This window comes from Lissotriton helveticus, chromosome 12 (genome assembly GCF_964261635.1).
Source record: "Lissotriton helveticus chromosome 12, aLisHel1.1, whole genome shotgun sequence".
NCBI classification, from domain to species: Eukaryota; Metazoa; Chordata; class Amphibia; order Caudata; family Salamandridae; genus Lissotriton; species Lissotriton helveticus.
In genome coordinates this window covers 906,278,725-906,300,919 of record NC_136073.1, presented here as the reverse complement: position 1 = coordinate 906,300,919, position 22,195 = coordinate 906,278,725, and the positions used below count along the sequence as shown (strand labels likewise).

The window sequence follows — 22,195 nt, the reverse complement described above, 5'->3', positions numbered from 1 at the left end:
AGCTGGTCGTCGGTGATTTTGGTCGTTTCTTTGTGGAAGCAGGTGCTGGTGTCTGTCGGTCCATGGGAGTTCGGTGGTGTGGCTGAAGGTGATGGAGTTTCCTGTAGTGAAGAGGGGGTCGAGGGTGTGTCCTGCTGAGTGCGTGGGCTCGGTCCCGATCTGGCGGAGTCCAATGTTGTGGAGGTTGTCCAGGAGGCATGTGGTGTTGGGGTCCAGTTGATTGTCGAGGTGGAAGTTGAGGTCTCCCAGCAGGGTGTAGTTGGTGGATGCGATGGCCTGCGGGGAGATAATGTCCGTGATGGAGTTTCCGAAGGGTCCAGGGGGTCGGTAGATGAGGGTTCCTCGGAGGGCTGCGGTGGGGCTGGTCAGTATCTTGAAGTGAAGGTGTTCCATCAGTTCTGTGGACTCGTCAGGGAGTGTGCTCAGGCGGAGGCTGGATTTGTGGACGATGGCGATTCCTCCTCCTCCTGGGTGGGTGGGGCGGTCCTTCCTGGAAATCTTGTATCCTTGGGGGATGGCGATGGCCATGTCCGGTCCCGAGGTGGTGTTGGTCCAGGTTTCGGTGAAGAATGCTATGTCCGTGGAGGTGCTGTCAAGTAGGTCCCAGATTTCTGTGGCGTGTTTGTGGAGGGATCGGACGTTGAGTATGCATTGCAGGGTCTTCGGTTGTGTTCTTGTGGGCGGGTTGTGCTGGATCCGTGTTCTTGGCGGTGCTGCAGGTGTGCCGGCAGCGGTGAAAGCTGAAGGGTCCATGGGTGTCGGCTGGTGATGCTAGCTTGCAGTTGTTGTTGCAGCCTGGGTTGAGTGCGTGGAGTGCTGCTGGGTCGTAGCGTTGGCGGGGCGGAGGTCCAGGGTTCCTGGTGCTGGTCGCCGACGGGTTGCAGACGGGCGCAGACGTGCTTGCCTTTGACGCGCCTTCGGTGCACCAGCCATTAAGTAGGGGTCAGGGAGGGCTGGACAGCTGGAGCGGGGAGGGGAGCTGGATTGGGCCGGTCGCGCTGGGGGGGAGGGGCCGTGGGGGCAGCAGCGGCGGGGAAAGGTAAAGGGAGGAAAGAAGGGAAAATTCCTTCCTGTCCAGTGTTGTGTTAATTTTACATTTCACGTTCATGTTTTTTGCGCCCTCCCTCTATCGCCCTCTCGCCCTTGCTCTTGCTCTATCGCCCTCCCTCTATCGAGGGGCACCACAGCATCACTGAGGGGCACCACAGCATCAATCTGTGCAACCATTCAACAACTGGTTCAAATATGTTCTCTCAATGTTTCAAGCTTTATTACAAATGGCACAAAAAGATGTTAATTCACTTCTGTTCTTGGATTTTCGTCACCAGACAAAACACTGAACATAATCTTCATAAGTTATTTACAAAAGTTTGAGCTATTGCCATTATAAATTACAATAACTTTTATTTAAGTATTCATTATTTAAAAAAAATTAAAAGCCATTGTTATTTGTAATATCAATACAGGTAAGTCACGTAAATACAACACATATTGCATTACAAATGCTATAGGTGTCACATTTGCGAAAGTTAGAACTATTGGCATTGTAAATGACAAAGCTATTTATTTCACTATTTTCAAAACCAACACATAAATACAAAATTTGTCATTTACAAGACAAATAGCTAAAACTTTCTTAATGCGAGACCTATTGCATTGCAAATGCTGGTTTGCTTTAGTTCTCCCCCAAACTCCGGACACGTCCACAGGTGCTTCAGGGGGTACCAAGCGGCATATGGGGCTCCCTGACCTCTCGAGCCACGTGCAGTGCCCGGGGGGCCCTGGGGCTCACCCCCCGCCCAATGGTTGCTATTGTTACGCCACTGCCCCCAGCAGAGGTCCCCCGGATGACGTGGCCGCGGGCACCGACCCATGGAGGGCTCTTTGAAGCTGATGGGGTGAGTGGCAGGTGCCAGGAGGCCCTGGGGTGCCAGGACCCCAGGGGTGCGCTGCCCACCCCTCTTTCCTCGACACCCTGAAGCATCTGAGCTCTTTGCACACTTCCACCGTGCCCAGGACTAGGGCCTCCTGTCCCGAGGGGAGGGGGTCACCTGGTAACATCACTGACTCCGCCCCCGCCCCAGCAGCCTCCTAGCGAAGATCCCAGCTCCTTCCAGCTTGTTTTAGGCATAGCCGGCCCCACCCCCTCAGCTCCAGGCCTTTGAGCCACTCCACCCGGGGCCCAATGTCTGCCTTTGCCCTGCACGTGGCCCTCCCTCCCACCCCTCTTTTGTGCGCACGTGACCCCCTCTTTTGTGCGCACGTGACCCCCTCTTTTGTGCGCACGTGGCCCCCCTGCTCCAAACATTGTCTGTTCGCTTCCAGTTTTCACTGCAATAACCTGGTTTTCCTTCCTGTCCTTCTAGGCTTTGACTCCAGAGGCGGTCAGCTGCGGCAGCCAGTGTTGGGACCTCGGTGACCAGGCCCTGGCGACCAGAAGCTCCTCCGGGGCACCTCAGCGCAGACGGTCCGCGGGTTGTCCATGGTGGTTGGAAGTCTCCCTTGGACTCTGCCTGACTGACCATCAGCTGCTGGCCTTCAGTCCTCTGCTGGCCTTCAGATCTCCAGCAGGATGAGCTACTACGAGAAGCGTCGACCATCCCTTCCGTGTGTTGGCCCACACGGCTCTTCGAGCTCGGACCGCCTAGCTCAGCGGACTGTGGACTCTGTGCTCAATGACCTGGTCCCAGGATGGGCCGCCACGGATTGCAGACGAGCCTCCATGTCGAGTGAGGAGGACCGGCTGTGGACATTCCAGGACTGGCCGCCCTCCGCACCGGTCTCGCCGCTAGATCTGGCTCGCTCTGGCTTCTTCTACCTGGGGCCTGACGACCGGGTCCAGTGCTTCTCCTGCAGAGGGATTCTGAAGTGCTGGAACGCAGGGGAGAGCGCCATGTCTGAACACCAGAAGTTCTTCCCAGGCTGTCCCTTTGTGCTTGAACGGGAGGCATGTAACCGACCGAGGGCCCAGCCCAGAGGCAGGTGTCCAGACTGCATGGATGGGCAAATCTGTAACCGACCGTGGGGCCAGTCCAGAGGCAGGTGTCCAGACTGCACGGATGGGCAAACCGTGGGTCACCTGCCACTTAGGTACACTCATGACTCCCCAGCCATGGACGACCCAGCCCACCCTGATATGGAACGGGAATGGGCACGCCTCTCCTCCTTCCGATACTGGCCCCTACATGCAGTGGTACAGCCACAGAAGCTTGCAGGGGCTGGCTTCTTCTACACAGGTAAGTGGCACCTGCCGGCCTTGACACCTTGGTTAAGGTGTAGTTCAACGTTCTTACACCACAATCCCTATATTTATGCATTTTTATATAGCGCGGACTTTACCCTAAGGCGTCAGAGCGCTTCACAATAGAAACAGTAATGATACACGAGGAGAAAATTACAAGTGAGCAAATTACAGAAACAAACCTTAAATTACATGAGGTAAAAGTGACAATAGTGAGCAAACAAAATACATGAGGTAGCAAATGGTGCAATACAAGAGGAGAAAGTGACATGTGTGCAGGTTACAAGAGAAAACAAAGTACAAGTAGAGGTATAATACTGCAATATATGTCAGACACTCATGCACAAGAACAAACGTTACGTTGCCAATGGTAGCACTTTTGCAAGTATTTAAAGCAAACAAAGTGAGAGGTAGCAAACCGTGTAACAAGAGAAAAGCGGCGTTTGCATGTTACAAAAGAGTACCAAACACAGGTACAAGGATAATACTGCAATAAATGGCAAACACTCCAAACACAAGAACACTTCCATAGTCATGGAGAATGGAACTTCCTATAGTGCAGGGTCTTCCTTCAGATAATAGAGATGGCGTGAATTAAATTTGGAAGTGTCTTTTGGAGGAGGAGAACTTTGAGGTCAGTTTTGAAGGCCTGGGAGGAGGAGGCGGTGGTCCAGAGCTGAGGCGGAAGAGAATTCCAGATTCTCACTGCGTTGCCTGAAAAGGATTGGGCCATCGATCTCTCCTTCTTGAAAGTGGGAGGTTCAAGCAGTAGATTCTCCGCATTGCGTGAAGGTCTAGAGCCTCCAGAGAGTTTCAGTTTATTCACCAGGTAGCGTGGAGAGGAGGAGTGCAAGGCTTTGTGGGTGATACAAACGGTCTTGTAGATAGCTCTAGCCTCGATGGGAAGCCAGTGGAGGGAGGATAACATCGGTGTGATGTGGTCGCTTCTTTCGGCCCCATAAATGAAATGAGCTGCTGAATGGAGAACAGACTTAAGGGGGGGGACAGGTGGGATCTGGGAAGGCCAGTAAGACGAGAATTGCAGTAGTCCAGTCTGGAGAGGACCAGCGATTGCACCAGGGTTTTAAGGTCTTGCTCCGGGAAAAAGCGACAAATTCCCCAAAGAAGGCGCAGTTGGTATCGAGCAGACTTTGCAATGGAATTGATGTGGGAGATAGGGTTGAATTTTTTGTCGAGTATGACACCAAGGGATTTTGCGCTGTCGACAATGATGGGTTTAAGTAGATTAATCTGATCCATCCATGATTGAACCAGGGGAGGAGAGAGTGAGGAGGAGGAATCCAGTTTTGGAGGTATTCAGAATCAGTTGATGTGTTTACATCCAGTTTTGAATGGAGTCGAGAGTAGAGCTTAGGATGGCGATCGTGAGTGGAGGCAACCTTGAGGTAGATTTGAGTGTCCTCTGTATAGAGATGATAGTGGATCCTGGATTTACTTAGGAGATTTCCCAGTGGTTCTAAATAGAGATTGAACAATGTGGGTGCAAGTATAGAGCCTTGAGGAACACCTTGACCCACCGCCACAGGAGATGAAAGACTGTTCGCTATTTTGATCATTTGGGATCTATCTGAGAGGAAGGAAGCAAACCATTTAAGCACACTGCCCTCCATGCCCATTCTCTGTTGCAGAGTGTTGAGGAGAGTGTTGTGATTGACAGTGTCAAAGGCTGCAGAAAGGTCAAGGAGAATTAAAAGACAGGACCCCCCCCCCTCCCGAATCGAGTATCCTCAGCGCGTCATCAACCACTTGCAGAAGGGCTGTTTCAGTGCTGCAGTTTTGGATGAAGCCGGACTGACAATTGTCAAGAATATCATTGTACTTGATATGACGAGAGAGCTGTTTCGCTACACATCTTTCTGTGATCTTCGCAAGAAAGGGAAGGTTAGTGATGGGGCAGAAGTTGTTGAGTTCATTCGCATCAGCAGTGGTTTTTTTTAACCCCTTCCACGCTCATGACGAGCTTAGCTCGTCATGAGTTGCGCCGCTCGCATGCTCATGATGAGCTCAGCTCATCATGTAACGCGGCTTTTCGAGAAAAAAAACGCACAGTGCAAAAAAAAGCCGCACACATGCGGTTAAGCAGAGGGGTGACCTGCCCCGTTTTGAAGGAGACAGGAAGGGAGCCTTGACAGAGGGAGAGGTTGGCCAGAGTGGTCCAATAGGGAAGAGAATGGGTATAGAAGTCCATGGCACTGGCGATGGGGTCAAGAGAGTGGTTGGAGGGCTTTGTTTCGAGGATGCACTTGAGAAGGGCATCTTCAGTGATGGGTTCAAAGTGTTGCCAAATGGCTGAGGATTTGGGCTCCTCTGGAGGGGTAGGATGAGCGACGTGATCCACAAGGATTTCACTTTTTCGTCAAAGAATATAGCGAAATCCGCTGCTTTCTTTGTAGAATCCTCCAACTTGGAGGTTGGGGGAGAGCAGTTAGGAGGCGTGATGAGTGAATAGTTTTTTTGGGTCTATTTTTGGCTGCGTCAAGGAGGGTTCTGAAGTGCGACGCTTTCCCAAGGAAGATGTGCTTGTGGTACTTGGATCTTGCTGAACGAAGCGTGGCCAAATTATCGGTGGAGGGCGCTTGCCTCCATTGTTTCTCCAGGAATCTTGGCTGCTTCCTTTCTTCATAGAGGGATTTGTTGAACCAAGGAGCTGAGGGAGTGGGCCTTATCTTTTTGCTTTGGAGAGGAGCAACGTTATTGATTTAGACTGTGAGGCACTGGGAGGTGAGTTCGTCAACATCCAGGCTTGGGTCTAGCCTAGGAAGTGATAACCAAGCTGATTCACAGAGGGAACCGACATCAATCTTTTTAGCATCACGGAACCAGGAGGTAGCCCTCTTAGATTGGCCAAGAGTTAGAGTGAGACAGGTGAAGAGAGAATGGGATGAGGAGGTGGTCAGACCAGTCTACATGAATAGCGCCCATCTGATCTGGTGAAGCTTGACCTAGCGGATTGGGCCAAAGAAGCGTCCATCTGATCTGGTGAAACTTGACCTAGCGGATTGGACCAGTGCAGGGAAACCTACCCTTTGGCCCCAGGTTTGCTGGGTATGAGTGATGGTCCCCAGCTTCGGAGCAGGCCAGGTGATGCCAATCACTCTAGCGGTGTGAGATCTCGACACCAAGCTGTGGGCCTGCCTGACGTCACTAGTGAACCTATCTCGGAAACACCTGTGAGCCTCCTGTATACAGCACGTCTTACCTCACGTTGGGTGTAAATCCGCACCCTTTGTTTTTTACAAGAAACTCTAGTTTGGTCTTTCCTCTAAAACTGTGCCCTAAATCGGGGGCAAGACATTTTTTTCCGTGGGTCGCAAGAGTCAGAACAAAGTAAAGATGCCTTTAAATTGTGCATTAATCTTGCCACATTTAGTGCAAGACAAAGGTTGAATGTGAGGCTTGGTATTGAGAAGTTGCTGCTGACATTTAATATAGGGACTGAGGTTTCCAGCTCAGTTTGCAGCCAGAGAAAGAAAAGTAAACTGAATAGGCTGTAGGATGTCATTTTTATAACCTGCAAAATCTTGTAAATGAACTGTGCACATTCAGCAGTTAGGAACGCAAAAATGAAGCACATTTTTAATTCTGAAGCGTTAATAGGCTCCGAACCAATCCAGACACTTCACTTGGTGATGCACAAATGATAAATATTCAGGGACACCCGATTTCCACGAATTATCATCTGTGTCCTGTATGGTTTTCAGTAAAGCTGCAAGTCTGTGCAAATTTAGTGGCCATTTCAATGGAAGATATTGTATTTGTAAATGACAGGGCGCTACCACACGATTTAGTGGCATTAGAAAAACAAGTGGGTCATGGCTCTAAATAGGAGGGGGTGGAACTCTGTTACCCTGCAATATTCCGCAGAGTTGCATAAATACTCAGTGAGATTCTGCAGAGTTCAGTGAGCGGTGGAATTTTGGCACGTCAAGCTGCTCTTTAGCGATAGGAGCTTGTTCCGCGATGTAAAATCGGTGCAAACAGCACCACGTGCCGCACCAGAGGCTTCTTTCTGCAGTTTGGGTACTTTTCCTACTCAAGCGTCCAGGGGTGTAACACAGGCCCCCGCAGCCCCCGCGGTGCGGGGGGGGCTCAAGCTCCAGGGGCCCCCCTCAGCACTGCAGTCTGGCTGCAGGGCTCCTTATTGAGCCCAGAGGGGGCCCTTCCACGTGCCTTGCAGAGAGGCCCCCTCTATTTTCGTTACGCCAGTGCAAGCAGCAGCTTTCTCAACACTGCTACTACCTTCCATGTTGTGAATTTGTGCCGGAACTCGTCCTAGTGCTTGATTCCCTTTCTCGCCATCTTACCGTTTGTGAGCCACGCACAAGAATAATTCTGCCGCACGACGGTTCACGAAGTTTTTCTGGAACTTCGCACTCCAGGCAGAGTGCACACTGATCGGGCAAAACTCTGAACTCCGGCGCTTCGGAGTTTCTTGACCACCCCTACTTCTAAACTGTTTGGGAAGTACTGCTGTCAAATATCAACTTGTCACTGGGTGGTGTTTTCAGCCCCGGCACCCGGTTACCACCAAAGTCGTTGTGACTCCAGTGCACATGTGTGGTCTGCACGGTCGCCATTTTCACTCTCCATTCATCATCTAACCTGGCAGAAGGCCCTGCTTGAATGGTGAATTTACAACTAAATAAAGGTAAAGCAGTCCAAGTAGGTGCAAAATGGAATCTGGCTGCCATATTTTACAGATCTTATTAAAACAAACCTTTTTAAATCTCTGTAGTCATGAGGGACTAGTCTGCGCCCTGTAAGGTAGCCGTCTACTGTGCTGCAGCGTGATCTAAAGCCAGACTGGTAGTCGTGTAGGATCTGGTCAACAATGATGTGTTCTTGGACACACACCGCGTTTTCAATGATCTTGCCTATGCATGGCCGGTGAGTGATGGCTGCCGCTGGTGAGGTCATTGTGTCTGGTGTAGGGTTCTGTAGGAGTGGGAGGATCTGGACTATATGGAGAGCCTCTGGGAGGAGGTGAGGGAGGGCTCTACAATGGTGAATAGGGCTGAGAGAATCCTCCGAAAACTTTGAAGGACCAACTTCATAAGAAGTGGATTTGAGGGCGTTGAGTAGGTCTGCAAAAGGGGGCTTAGAAGGGTGATCGTTGCAGGATTCTAAGGGATGGGGTGGGTTTAAGAGATGAAGCCGGCTTTCTGTGCTTTTAGATGTGCTCTTGTTTTCCACTGAACGAGGTTGATGGTATTGCACTTGGTGTTGGTATAGAACTTTGCTTTGACTGATGTGATGTCTGTGTTTCATGAAAGGAGTTCAGTGCCTAGAGGTCTTCAGAAGTTCTGTGTGGTTTTTGTTTTTCCCATTTTCTTTCCTCCCTGTGGGCGAGTGGTTAACTGGCAGCGAGGTCTTTGGACGACCAGGGTGCTGAAGGCTTTGGTTCACAGTTTTGTAATTGGGGTCTGGATGATCAGTTTGCCGAAAAGTGTTGACCTTGTCTTTTTAGGATGTTGGCAACGGACGTGGAGGTGATTTCAAGCATTGGGCTGTCTATGGTGAAGTTGTTGGATCTTAAAGTTTGATCTTCTCTTTTGGATTGACCTTGGTTTGTTGGTAGGAGTCTGAGCAGGTAGATGGGGAAGTGGTCGGTCCAATCCTTGGGTATGAATGGTTTACATTAGATTGTCTTGTTGAGCAGCCAAAGTGGAGGTTGGGGCCTTTAACATGTGCCAAATGCTGCACCACTTAGTGTGTTGATGAGGTGGTGGACGGTGTCTTGTGTATGTTTTGATTTCATTTTTAGCTTGTTGGCTGGGAGGTTGAAGTCACTCTGGTGTGGAGAGGTGAGATCGGAGAATTAATCGGGGAAGTCCCTTTTCTTTTCAGGAGGCCTGTGGGTGAGATTGGAGATATTGGTCTGAGTTTCAGGGAGTAAAATATGGGAGGCGAATGTCTCTGGCCTGCCTAGGGTGCACACCTATGTTGTCAGCTGACGAACTGGATTCGATGGCGCCGGCGTCAGTAGGCCAAGGCTGTGGTGCGGGATGAGGGCGGTGTGTTGTGACTTAGGAGTGGTGCCCTCGAACCACAGTGCAAGCAGCGTCATCGATTTCGGTAGGAAGTGGCGGCGTCAGGCAGGCCAAGGCCTCCTCATGAAGTGAGGCTGTGCGGTGCCCACAGCATCAACCGGTGTCATCGGTGAGACCAGGGTTGTGGTGTAGCAGTGCGCTCTACGGTGCCGAAGCTTTGGCATGAAGCGGTGCGGAGTGCGGTGCCCGCAGGTCGCGGTGCGCGCAGGGGCTCGTTGGTGGCATCAACCGGTGTCGTCGGTGAGACGTTGCGGTAGTGCCCTCTGCAGTGCCTTCAGGACACCGAGTCAGCAGCGGCGTAATGGACATCGTCTAGTTGCTTTTCCTCTGTTTGCAGCACAAAACAGTCCCCAGTGCTGTAGGCAGAAGAGCTTGAAGTCTTGGTTCCTGAGACTTCGTGAACAGGGGGCAAGATCTATCTCAAGCCCTTGGAGAGACTCACAAATTGGATTGTAGAAAGTCCAGTCCTTTCACTGCTCAAGACAGAAGCAGCCACTGCAGGTCAGTCCAGCAAAGCAGTTCCTTTTTGCAGCTTGTCTGGCTCTCCTTCCCAGCAGTCTTCTTGTTCCAGATGAGTTCTAAGTTCAGGGATCTGGGACCCAGCATTTATGTGCAAAGCCCCTTTGATCTTTCAGGCAAAGGGTGTCTGTGCCCGGCCAGAACCAGTTGGGCCTTCTCTGGTGTGAACTCCTGGCAGGAGATGGAGATGGCATTTGTCAGAGGCAGACCAGGCCCTTTGAGGTGCAAGGAAATCTCCTTCCCCCCCCCCTTCCTCCATCATAGCCCAGGTCAATTCAGCCCTTTCCTGACCTACCTAGACTATCTGGAGCCCCTCCTGCCCCCAGTCTTCTGTCATCCAAAACCCAGATAGGCAATCCACATTCCAGCAGAGGCACACTTGATGACTGAGCAAGAAAATACCCACTTTCTAAGTGGTATTTTCAACCAATCAATGATTTGTAGAGCGCACTACTTACCTGTGAGGGTCTCAAGGCGCTGGGAGGAAAAAAAGGGGACGGGGGCTGCTACTGGTCAAACAGCCAGGTCTTGAGTATCCTCCTGAAGGTCAGTAGGTCTTGGGTCTGTCGTAGGCTCAGTGGGAGGGTGTTCCAGGTCTTGGCGGCGAGGTGGGAGAAGGATCGAAGGAGAGATTGATGTTACGCTGGTGGGGTGCAATGGAGCTGCTGGCTTTGTTGAAGATGTGGTGCGGGAGAGGGTCTGACGGGGAGCCGGAGTGGATTGTGCTCATGGTTTTGATGGTGTCTTCTATGTTCACATTGGCCCAGGCTGGCAGGGGGTTGTGGTCGATGGTGTGCGGAGGGTCTGTTGTGTTGCTGTCTGTTGGGGCTGTCTGGGCATTGAAGCTGTTGTGATGTCTGCGATCTTGCGGTGGAGGAAGGTGACGAGGGAGTCGCACATGGCTTGCGACGGAGGGATGTCGTTGGAGCTGGTGTTGGAGAGTTCCTTTACGATGTTGAAGAGCTCCTTGCTGTTGTGTGCGTTGTTGTCGAGGCGGTCTTTGAAGGAGGTCCTCTTGGCAGACCTGATGAGGTGATGGTGTTTGCGGATGGCGTCTTTGTGGGCTGCGAGGCTGTCTAGTGTCTTCATTGTGCCGTTTCTTCTCTAGTTTCCGGCAGGTTCGCTTGGAGGCTAGAAGTTCTGGGATGAAGCAGCTGGCTCTCTTGCTGGTGTCTCTGTGGGTGGGTTTCTTCAGCGGGGCGAGGGTGTTGGCGCAGTCGTTGATCCAGTGTCTGAGGTTGCAGGTGGCGTCTAGGTTGGAGGTGTCGGTGGGTGGGCTGAGAGCAAGGTTTGCGTGTAGTTGGTTTTCGGTGACCTTGCTCCAGCAGCGGCGGGGGATCTGTTGGATGCGGTGCACTTTCTAAGTGGTATATTCAAACGCAGAATGTAAAAATCACCTTCACTAAAAGATGCATCTTTAGATTCTGAGTTTAGGCATATTAAACTTTGTTCTTCCTGAATTTGCTGGCCCAGTTATGTTTATAAGATGTTATAAACCAACTTCCCATTCTATCCTATGGGGAACTAGTAGCCTTGCAATAGTGAAACTAAATTGGCTGTAATTCACTATTAGGACATACCACACACCAGGGCATGTCCTACCTTTCACATACACTGCACTCTGCCCACAGGGGTACCTTGGGCTTACTTGAGGGATGTCTGACATGTAAGAAAAGGGAAGGTTCGGGACCGGCCAGTGTGTGCACTGGCCTAGTTGACATGGCAGTTACAAACGGCGCGCAGACTCTGCAATGGCAGCTCTGAGTTACTGTTTTCAGGGCTACTCACGGGGGTTGCACAACCAGTCCTGCAGGCCCCCGGGTAGCACTTGACTCACCGGCCCTGGCACACGCAGTGCACTTTACTAGGGGCTAACTGGTAAATCAAATATCCAATCATGGAAACACCAATCCAAAAGACAATTTACACAGAGCATATGCACTTTAGCACTGATTAGCAGCGGTAAAGTGCCCAGAGTCCTAAAACAAACACAAATGGGTCAGGGAAAAATAGGAGGAAAAAGCAAAACGTTTTGGGATAACCCTGCAAAAAGGGCCATTTCCAACAGGGTACAACAAGGAGTTCATTGCCTCTTCTGCCACGGCTTCACTGCATGACTGTGGGAGTACAGGCAGGAATCCCCCCCCACCCAAACTTCCCTAGGCTCACCCTGGAAGGGGGAGGGGATAGAAGCTCAGTTTGGGTACCAGAGTTTATTCCAGAGCCTGTGCTGCAGTCTGCCTTCTCTGAGCAGCCTTCCTGCCTCTGTGGCAGAGCTCTGCCATCTGTTCCAAAGTATGCCGTGCGATTCGAAGGCACCCAAGCCAGGGTTTTCTATTTAACGCTCTAGCCGAGGTATACAGAGCATTTATAAATCGCATTAGGGTGATGGGGTTCCAAAACCTTGTCTAACGCTGTTCGTGAAACAAGATAAGCGATTGTTATATCACCAAAAGCTCTTGCGTTCCCATTCTGTGTGGTTACCGTACATATTTTATGCACTAGAACCATTTAAACTCCATATCCCAGTTTTGGGGTGATCTTCAGCGTGTGATTTATAAACAAGATTGTTTGGATTGCTACTATATCCCTTAACTCGTCAGAGGGCTGATATTCACCTGAAAGACTGCAAGGCTTGTTGTTGCATCCAGACGTCACACAAGATCTACCCCAGATATCCAGACCTATGGATATGTATGTGTGCACTATTTCTGTAGCGGAACCCTATACAAGAAGCTGCAGAGCTCACTACAGGGTCGATGACTGGCATTAAGGCAATGAGAGACTGGTGAGGAGGCGGGTGTGTGGATGGTTAATGCATTGTGATCTTTTTTGTCTGAAATGCTTTATTAAAGAGAATAAAGAAACTAAAAGCATTTACAACGAATGAAAAGAAAAATCAAAAGAAAAGATTCAATCCTTTGCTTGGATTGAAAAGATTCAATCCAAGCAAAGATTGACAAATATAATATGGGCTAATACACAAATCTAATAGGAGGGAGAAAACAAACGTATAAAAACCATGTAAAGTAAACATCGCATATAATAAACGATGAACCTAAAAACATGAATTGAAATATAAACATTTCTTAAAATGCACTCTCAGCATTAGTTATAAGCAAGAAGAAATCCGTAAAGTAAAAGAGGGACTTTGTGACCTTTGAAGAGGTGAACCTTCAACTTTTATCTAAATAGAAGCAAGGTAGGGTCAGTCCTGGGGACGTTGGTCCCAATGCTGGGTCCATAGATGGAAAAGGCCTGCAGCCCGCTCTTGCTTTTTTTTTTGTTTTAACAGCAAGATTGCTCAGTGGGTTAGTGTCACTGCTGTTGTCCAGCTGGACTTTCTGACTTCTTTCCAATGCATTGAACTAAGTCCTTGCACTGGTGGGTTAGAAATGCAACTCCTGCGTCCCTGTGATCTCCCCCCCCCCCCGCCCCCCCTGATTTCTTATCATAGCTATGTTGTGTTTAAACTTGTGCATAATCTGATTACCAAAAGGAATACAAACAATATAGGGTCTGTGGTCTTTCTTTCATATAGAAGGTAATTCTAACACTTAAACTAAGTCTGGTTATAAAATTTGGCATTTTTACTTTCAATTGTAGGACACCTGGGGATAAATTTATGATATGGGACCTTTTGGGGGACTCTAAATTATCCTCCTAGTATAGAAATGAGTTTTTGTTTTACCTCACTCGGTCATTCTTTCTCTGTATTGAACACCGAATAATTCACATCCGTTTTTCTGTAGTCTTCCCAGTAATGTTCTGGAGGTTCTTAAACCCTCTAGCATCCTCAACTTTAGATTGGTCAATATCCCTTCTAAGCACATTACCATCCTCATCGGAGGGGTTTCTGAGCACCCTTCGTTTTGCAAGCTATTAGCTATCTAGAGTGCCCTAATATTCCAACCTCTAGCGAAGGAATAGGCGCTAATCTAGGTATCGACCTGGAGGCTGCCGTGAGCACCAATCTCCTGTCACTGACTGAACTTGTATCCTCTGCAGGCCACAGGGACCACGTCAGGTGCTTCTACTGCGACGGAGGCCTTCGTAACTGGGAGGTGGACAATAACCCTTTGATCGACCACGCCAAGTGGTTTCCCAGGTAAACTGATTTTTAGACCAATATGAGATGTGGTTTGTTGTGGTGGAGAGTGCTGGCCCCATCACTGGGGCATTTCCCTGCCAGCACCTGCTTCCTGAGCTGGTCCATTGAATGCCCCTATGCGAGTCTTCTGGGTTTGCGTCATCCCGATTTCAAAGCTTGCAATTCAATTTCCCAGCTTATGTCTTGATTTTATGAACTGATACCAATGGCAACAAGTCGTTCTATCACCCTAAACAAACATGGGGGCTGGGTGAGAAGAAACAGAGGGCCACTTGGACAAGACCCCATCACACTGGTCTCTTTCCCCTGAAGCAGTAATGGATGTATGTCTGCCTTTTATTGTCCTTTGTGTTGCGAAACGTGTTGTGTACTGTGACGTGAATTGTGATGCCTTGCACTCTTCTCCCCCACCCCCCCCTCCTTTCTGAGATCCTACTGGCCCTTATGATGCACACGTGGCCCTTCCAGATAATGGCACTCGTGCGGCTCTCTTAAGTTGGGGCCTAGTTTAGAGTGTAGCGGAGGGATTACTCCATGACCTACATGACGGCTATCCCACCCACCGCCTTAAAAGTGCATTACATCCTACGGAACTTGTAATGCGGCGGCCTGGATATCCATCCCGTGTGCCAGAGTAACCCACTCCCAAACTCTAAATCTGGCCCCATCACTTGATGCGTCCGGTGCTATAGAATTGATTAAAGAAAAGGGGCTGAAAGGCTCCACCCATCGCTCTGACGTGCAGTCACTGCACCTTGTACTAATATTTTGTGCAGTTTAAGTCGCATCTTTTCCCAATCCACAACTTCTGGTTTATGGTTTAAAGTTTTTCTTTCCAAATATTCACCCGCCCAAGCCTCTTAGGCTGCATTTGGGTTTTAATAACTCTGTGGTCATGAAAAGGGTGATGGTTCATAGGTGGAGGTTTTCAGGGAGGTATTGACACCATGTCGAAGGTGTCTGGCCTTCTATGCATGGATGATATAATAGACCTGCTTTCCCAGCGAACCCAACAAAAGACGTCAACCCCAACTATAGTCATGAATGCGTGTGGGTAAATTGTCTTAAATGCCCTGAATAGAACAATGGTCGAATACCTTCAATTTGGTATTGTTGACAAGACTTTGTTACGTTAATCGCAGATGAGAGGACCACGGACAGCCTGTTGCAGTATGCACCAAAATTAATCCAGAGCACACGGCTAGGAGTCCGGTTCTAAGGCAGTCCGCCTGGAGATCCAGTTGAAGTCTACTTCCAAGCACTATCCACTGTCTCCACTCTCTTCCCATTCAAGGACCATAAAGTCATGCACTGCTTCCTCCCAAGCTTTAGAATCTGAGCTTTGTTCAGATTTGTGATGACAAAGTTGGCATTCTAGGCGGGCCTAGCCCCAGGCCGTCTCGGAAGAGCAGCTGGGTTTTGATGTAAGATCAGTCATTGGCGTCCATCATCCGCCTGAGACCCAATGGACCAGCTTTGCGGAAAGAGTTAACTGAACTCCTCTTTAGGTAGAGCCTCAAGGTACGTGTTAGAGTTTAGGGGCAAGGGTGCAGTCTTGCACCAATGCTAGTTATTTTGTTGCGAAGTAGCCACCATTGCCCAAACACAGAGTGACGTATTGACCTGGAGAGAATGTACAATTTTTAATAAACCAGAATCCAGTCCCATCGCAATGAACTTTCTTCGGTGGCATTTGAAGTCACTGGTCACCACCTTTTTGGCAATTTGGTATTAAGCGAATGGATTTTATTACTACCTGGAACAGAATTGTGCCCAGATTTTACTTTTTCTGTCTAGCAAGTCAGTTGATCTAGAACTGGTGCGCGCCCGTCTTGCATGTGTCAAACTTCTAGTTCTCCTGTGGTTTGGCTAAACCTGCTGTTCTTCCAACACCTTGGCCCCTTGAAGGCCATAAGCTGGTTTAAGGAAGGAGAATAAAAACAGTACTATGAAAATGTGAGAACTATCTGGTACTTTTTGAGGACAAATCTGTTTTGCAGGGAAATAATCGCAAGGCAGGCAAGAGTGTTAAAAATATGAATACAGATACTTGTGGCAGTTCAAAGCAAGAGTCCATCAGAGGAAGCAAAGATCAGGACGCAAGTGAGGCTGTGACGCACGTGAACCCTGATTGGCGCTTCTTCGGGAGTCTGGTTGATTAGTGACCTGGAAGTAAATCTGAAGAAATATAAAGGCTGCCTTATTCAAATGAGGAGAATTTCATAAGACTATTCAAGTAAAACCCTGCCTGGAGTATTCCGTTCCGCAGGACGTGAAGGAACACCCTTTCATACGGGGAAGCTGTCCTGCTGAGACAATCCCAAAGGTGCAAGAGGTATTGGCTCTGTCAATCTTTTAGCCGTATTGTACAGCAGTGTGGCTGTGCAGTATGGCTCTAAAATAAAAATAAAGCTGTGTCGTGGCCAGCACTGGCCGCAACATAGCGCTTTTATGTACTGGCCAGAGGGAGGCAACACGGAAGTTGGAGGTGGGCAGAGGTGACGCAATGACACAGCCAGCAACATTTTTTTAAAAAAAGCAAAGAAACTAATCTTTTTGGGAGGTTGAGGGTGGGCAGGTGGGGCAACTAACATGGAAAACAAAGGTGGGGAAGAAACCGAAAACAGAAGTAGGGAGGGCAGTTGAGGGGCAAACATGGACAACAAGAGGGGACTGGTGGAGGCAAGCAACATGAAGAAAGGAGGGAGAGGGTGGTTAAAGGGTAATAAGATGGACAGTGGAGATGGGGAGAGTGCCGGAGGGAGCCAGCTGAAAGACGCACTCTGGTAGACTAAACACAGTTGCCCCTATAAAAATAAGTAGCGAAAGGAGACCAGTAACCCACCCACACTCCAGGGGAGGGACTAAATCAGAGGAAGGAAGCCCACAGCAGCTGACCAATAAGAAGCCAGGAAATAAGTGGGACTGAAGCCAGCCAATGGTAAGCAATGGGCGGTCTCTAAGCCCACTGATTGGAAATTAAATCTATTAGAGACCGCTCTAGTGCTGCCTAGGTGAGACACCAGCTTTGAGCGACATTTCTACCTCCACGCTTCAAGCGAATCTCTTCTGTTCAGCCAATTTTTTAGGTGGTGATGTTAGCAGTCTTGCAGGATTTCCACTCCTTTCACTCCTCGATGCTGTAGAAACATTTTAGAAGCCCCTTCCTGCAAGCTGTTGAGACTTTAATGCTGTCAGTTTTATCCTAAGAGCTATGGGGTTTAGACCCCGCGATCTACTGTAGGCCACTCATCGGCTTGAATTCTATCTTGCGTAGAGCTTCAGGTGCAGGTTCGCGAACCAGGGTCTCTTGTAATTTCCTTCCACACAGACTGGCTCCAGTCCAAGGGGGCTCCTGGTGAAGGTGCGTAAGTGCGAAGCAGTGTTTTTAATGGAGGATTTACCTGCAGCGCTCAAACCAGGCTAATCCTCCACGGTTGAGGGGACTCCGTCCGCACCGGATCCTATGGCCATGATTGGCTGTCGCGTGTCACGCTCCTGGTCTTCAACACTGACCACTAGCCCCGGAGCCCTACTGCATAACAAGATAATGAGCAATTGCATCCATGCAAGACTTGGTAGACATGAAACCTATCAAGCTGATGTGTCAATGGTGTGAACTTTGAGGTGGCTCCAAACATCTGGGTTTTAACAAATTGTGATTCAAAGAACATGTAGACCACCTTCTTGTTGCAAAGGTAGCAAAGTCAGTTTTATTCGGTTTTAACCGCAGTTCAATAGTTGCACTGCTCCAGTTAGCCTGTCTGGCTAAAAGTGCACCAGTTCTTCTTCTGGGAAGCCGGGATCAGCTGCAGAGTTTGGCTACTAGAAGTTTGAAGGCTGGACATTTACCTGCTCCCTTGGACTTCCAGCAAGTTTGGGCATAGGACCCCCCCCCCCCCCTTTGTATTGAGTGCCCTTGCAGTATAGAAGGGAGAAGGCATTCATTCATTATATAGCATATCTGACCACTGGCACCAAGTTTAGCAACAGTGTTTGAATGACTGTCAGTCAAGAGCACTTGACCACTACTGCGGGCACGTGCACTTTAAAGAAGCAAGTGCTGGGAAGCGAGATTGCGGGTCACTGGAGAAGGAATGTTCTTTAAAGAAGCAACTGATCACCGAGAAGTCGCTGACTAGTTATGAAGTTTTAATTTCAAACCGGCGTCACCAAGGGTTACTTTTCTGGCCTGGTGCATTTTGTAATGTTTGCCATATGAAAAGATCCTCCAGAGGGTTTTGCTGCTGACGTGTTCCCACCTCACACGTGTGTGCACTTAAGGCTCTTGTGCACCCTGGAGCTGGGCGAGTAAGATGGTGTTTAACCGGTTACCGCAGAGGGGTTCCCCTCCAGTTGCTGTCTTCATGCAGTGAGATTTCTTTAATTTCTGCTGTAATGTTACCATTCGAGTACATTCAACGCTGGATGTTTTTACACGGATGCGAAGGCTAAAACTGTTTTGTAGGGAAAACGTTCATCTGTTGGGTAAATGTTGATTAAATTCTAGGCCATGTTTTTGGATCTAGTCAATTTCCACAGTAACCAGTACATCATAGTCCCTTTCTGGCTGCATCTACCTGGTGCACGTTGTGCAAGTTTGTCACTTGGTGTGAATTTTAAAAACGTTTCTATCCCGGCTCGTCTCCTCCCTTAGGTGCGAGTTCGTGCAGCATGTCCTGGGGGAGTCTTACATCGCCGGCGTCCAATATCAGTACTTCGGAACACAGGAAGATGAGGTAAGGTGCATGGTCAGTTGGGGAGCTTGTTTATTGTGCAAAGGTGGGGTGGGCTCGCCCTTCAGAGTACAAGGGACAGAGGGAGAAGGGCACCTGGGTACTCTGAGTAGAATCTGGTTCAAACTGGTACCATTTGAGGGTGACTCCTTTGACAATGCTGGATCCCTGCCTTTTGCACCTGAGATGGTGATACTCACCTCACTCGCCCCCTGCACCTTGCTGCCATTGGCATTACATTTGAAAGTGGTCACATGGCACACTATTGGGAACTGTCCTTTTTTGTGAACTGTTGTGCCAAGTAACCAATGCCTAAATCCTCAAAGGCAGTCTTGTGACGCCAGAAGGTTTTCTTTTATTTTTTGCCAGGATTGCTAGTGGGATGAGGGTAAGTAAGTTGGTTTGTCCAAACCTACTTACCCTCTGGAGATAAGGAGGGTTGGATTAAAGAAGTGCAGGTAAAGCCTGGGAGGAGGCCTTGGCAGTAGCTGCTCTGTTGAACTGCCCTGGGTGCCACACATTCACATCTGTCTGGGCAGCTGGTTCAAGATGCACTCTGTCTAGTGACTATCTTGTCTCTTTCAGCAGGTTGTGCAGGAGAGCGAGACCAGCCCCGCACAGCACCGAGGTGAGTCCATGGCCTGCGCAGCAGTGTTGGCGTGTCTCATCCTGCTTGTTCCTTGGTAGCCCTGACTGTGGCCCTGTCCTGGGCTCGCTATGAGGCCAGCAGGTTGACCCGCTGAGGTGTCTCCAACCAGTTCACGCAGTGTTGATCCAGAGCTAATTGGTGTTCCATCCGTACAAATGTTAAACAGAAGTCCTTTTACTAGATTCACTCTAACAGGAGGTGAGCTGTCTCTTTAAATGACCTCTGGGTGCCCGTCGGGCAGTTACCCGTGGACCATCTGATTGCCCATTGTGTGGAATTAGTCGTATGGGAGAAGGAACCCCCTCTGATGACTTAACACTTTACTTTTAAGACCCAGCCTGGACCAGTTCCCACCAGAAACACCTGTAGGTCTGTCTTGAGAGAGCAGTAGACCGCCTGACTAAGTTTTAATCAGTGAAGTGACCGACTTCTGACCATGTTGAACTGTAGTCGGCGGTCCTTTTCCTTCTCCCCTGTGAGAGGAGAGAGCAGATTGCAGAGATGGGATGAGTGGAGACACAGGGCGTCAGGACTGTCCCTCTGGGTATAATCCTTGAAAACCAATCTGTTTCCAATCCATAGGAATCCGGTGTAGATTGTGTAGGTTTATCGCTTTACTCTGCTTTTTGCAGCATTGCGTAGAGTCCTAGGTTTCGCTGAAACGAGTACAAGTATCTACACCAGAAATACTCCAAGTCCCACCTACCTCTGGTGCTGGATGGACCCCAGGCCTTCTTTAAATGTTTGTTTTTCAAGCTTTAACGTTCACAGAATTAAACAAGCGGATTATTTGGTGAGTGCTCGACTGAGAGTCTTCTGGGACACTTGTCTCCTTCGATGGACGTTCTTGTGAACTTGTCTGGAGGCCCTCACAAGCTGTAGATGTGCTTTCCATCACCCATGCTAGGTTTCAGGATTCTGCTGGTGCTGCCAACTCTGCACTGGTCTTAAACCCGTTTCACCCACAGACCGGTGGTGCACCCACAGACCGGGAGACAGACTCATTTACTATGAGCGAGAATCTGCTGGAACTTGGTCTGCTGCTGCGTTGGTAACCGCTTCCTCTTTACTGGACCACCTCGCGTGGTCAGTTGATGTCTGTTGGGGAGTGTGCTTCACCTTGTGGGTTATTCACTGTAGTGATTGTCGTGTTTGCCCACAGCTGAAAATCACGAATAGCAGTTTCTAACCATAAATTGATGCTCTGAAAGGACTTGTAGGCCCTGATATTAGATGACCATGACCCAGAATCTGAAGACGCCAAGCCAGGTACTGGTGCTCCATGGGCGAGGTGCACTTGGCCCCCAAACACCTTGCATCTCATTCTCCCACTGATGCTTGGTGCAGCGTCTGTTCCATACACCTTAGACCGGGCTTTAGAAGGTCTTTGATCAGCACAAACACATAGGACTTAACCTTTGCCCCGCTGCGCAGCGCACCGCTGATCCACCAATCACCTATGCGTTTGATTTAGAATCATCCAGCTTCAGTAATTCTCTCCTCTGATAGACCAGATGACTTGTAAGTGGCTCTTCACACACCCCACACTGCCCTGAACCCTTCTGTTAAACTTCCAAGCAGCACTTAAGACCACGCCTCTTTGTGCGCCATGTGCTGTGGCCATAGACCTGCCGCACTGGCTTCTTCCGGGTCACTTCCAGGTTGTGGTTCCTTATCCACCCGGTTGTAGCTTGAATAGTTTGTATCTTTGCCTTTCAGAGACCCCCGAGGAGCAGCTGCACCGGTTGCAGGAAGAGCGCATGTGCAAGGTTTGCATGGACAACCAGGTGTCAATAGTCTTTGTTCCTTGCGGCCATCTCGTGGTGTGTCTGGAATGTGCTCCCAGCCTCGCAGAGTGCCCAATCTGCCGAACCCCTATCGGGGGCACCGTCCGCACGTTCATGTCCTAGCTGCCTGGTGAGTTTTGACCTTTTTTCTCCCTCAAATACTGTGCAGTCTCAATGTATACTGGCTGAAGTACTTTCCTCTGTCCCTTGTTCACCCCAATGGTGGTGGCAAAGACCATGTGAGCTTTGCCTAATGTTGGTCTGTGTAGATCCTGCATGTTTATGCTTGGCGCCGCCACAGTGAAAGTGCCTTAGAATACGAGCCGCAGTGTTCATTGTGAGTGGAGTGATGAAGGGTGGAGGGAAAAGAAGGGAGCGCTATTCCAGTGCTCGGAGAGCTTGTCATATGCTCCTCAAATGTCCTCACTTATGGCTAGAGTTTGTATGGAACTGAAGGCAGAGTATGTAATTTCCTTAATTTTCTGTTTCTTCTCGCTCTAGGTAGCCTCAACCAACTCTGGTTCTGTGCAGAGAAGAGGTTTCATTTTCCCTCTTTTTGGCAAATCCGCGTGGACTTCCCAGGAGAAGCATCAGACCATCAGGAACCACCGTCTCTTCCTGCCCAGTCACCTCTGCTTAACTGGGACTATAAATCTGTGTGTTTTGTTCCCAAGTTTGAACCCTTTAATTTATATTGAAATTATTCTGTTAAATATTGCAGAGTATATCTTATTTATTTAAAAAAAATTATAAACTTTATTAAACTTGCTTGGGCGTATGCGATTTTAGAACTGTTGTGCAATAAAGATTTTCTATTTTGAGTGGCTGATGGAGTCTTGTCCCCGTTCTTTATGTGAAAATGAAGATTCACAAACTGCAGAACATATCAATTCAGTAAAATAGGTGATTAGATTATAATCAAAGTATACTGAAGACTATAGATATTACATTAGAAAATTGATAACCCTAACCTCCAATAGAATTGCTCCTCCTGGAAGAGACATGGAGACGGTTTCAGTGAATGTCCAACCTCTGGGAATCAAAAGGAGACCAGAAAAAACAAAGGTGCATTGAGGGAGAT

General features: G+C 49.1%; 1 protein-coding gene across 2 annotated transcripts; it reads left to right on the top strand.

The window, feature by feature from the left end:
* The first annotated feature begins 3,019 nt into the window (after positions 1-3,019).
* LOC144797669 (baculoviral IAP repeat-containing protein 7-B-like) lies at positions 3,020-21,940 on the top strand. 2 transcript variants are annotated; one of them, XM_078668387.1, is made up of 6 exons: positions 3,020-3,236; positions 13,840-13,939; positions 18,600-18,681; positions 19,267-19,306; positions 21,047-21,244; positions 21,616-21,940. In XM_078668387.1, exons 1-5 carry the CDS (start codon positions 3,113-3,115, stop codon positions 21,235-21,237), a joined length of 537 nt encoding a protein of 178 aa, XP_078524513.1. In that variant the 5' UTR covers positions 3,020-3,112; the 3' UTR covers positions 21,238-21,244; positions 21,616-21,940. The 2 variants fall into 2 exon arrangements, with proteins under 2 accessions (XP_078524513.1, XP_078524512.1); XM_078668386.1 differs by having other exon boundaries at positions 19,264-19,306.
* Positions 21,941-22,195: the final 255 nt, after the last annotated feature.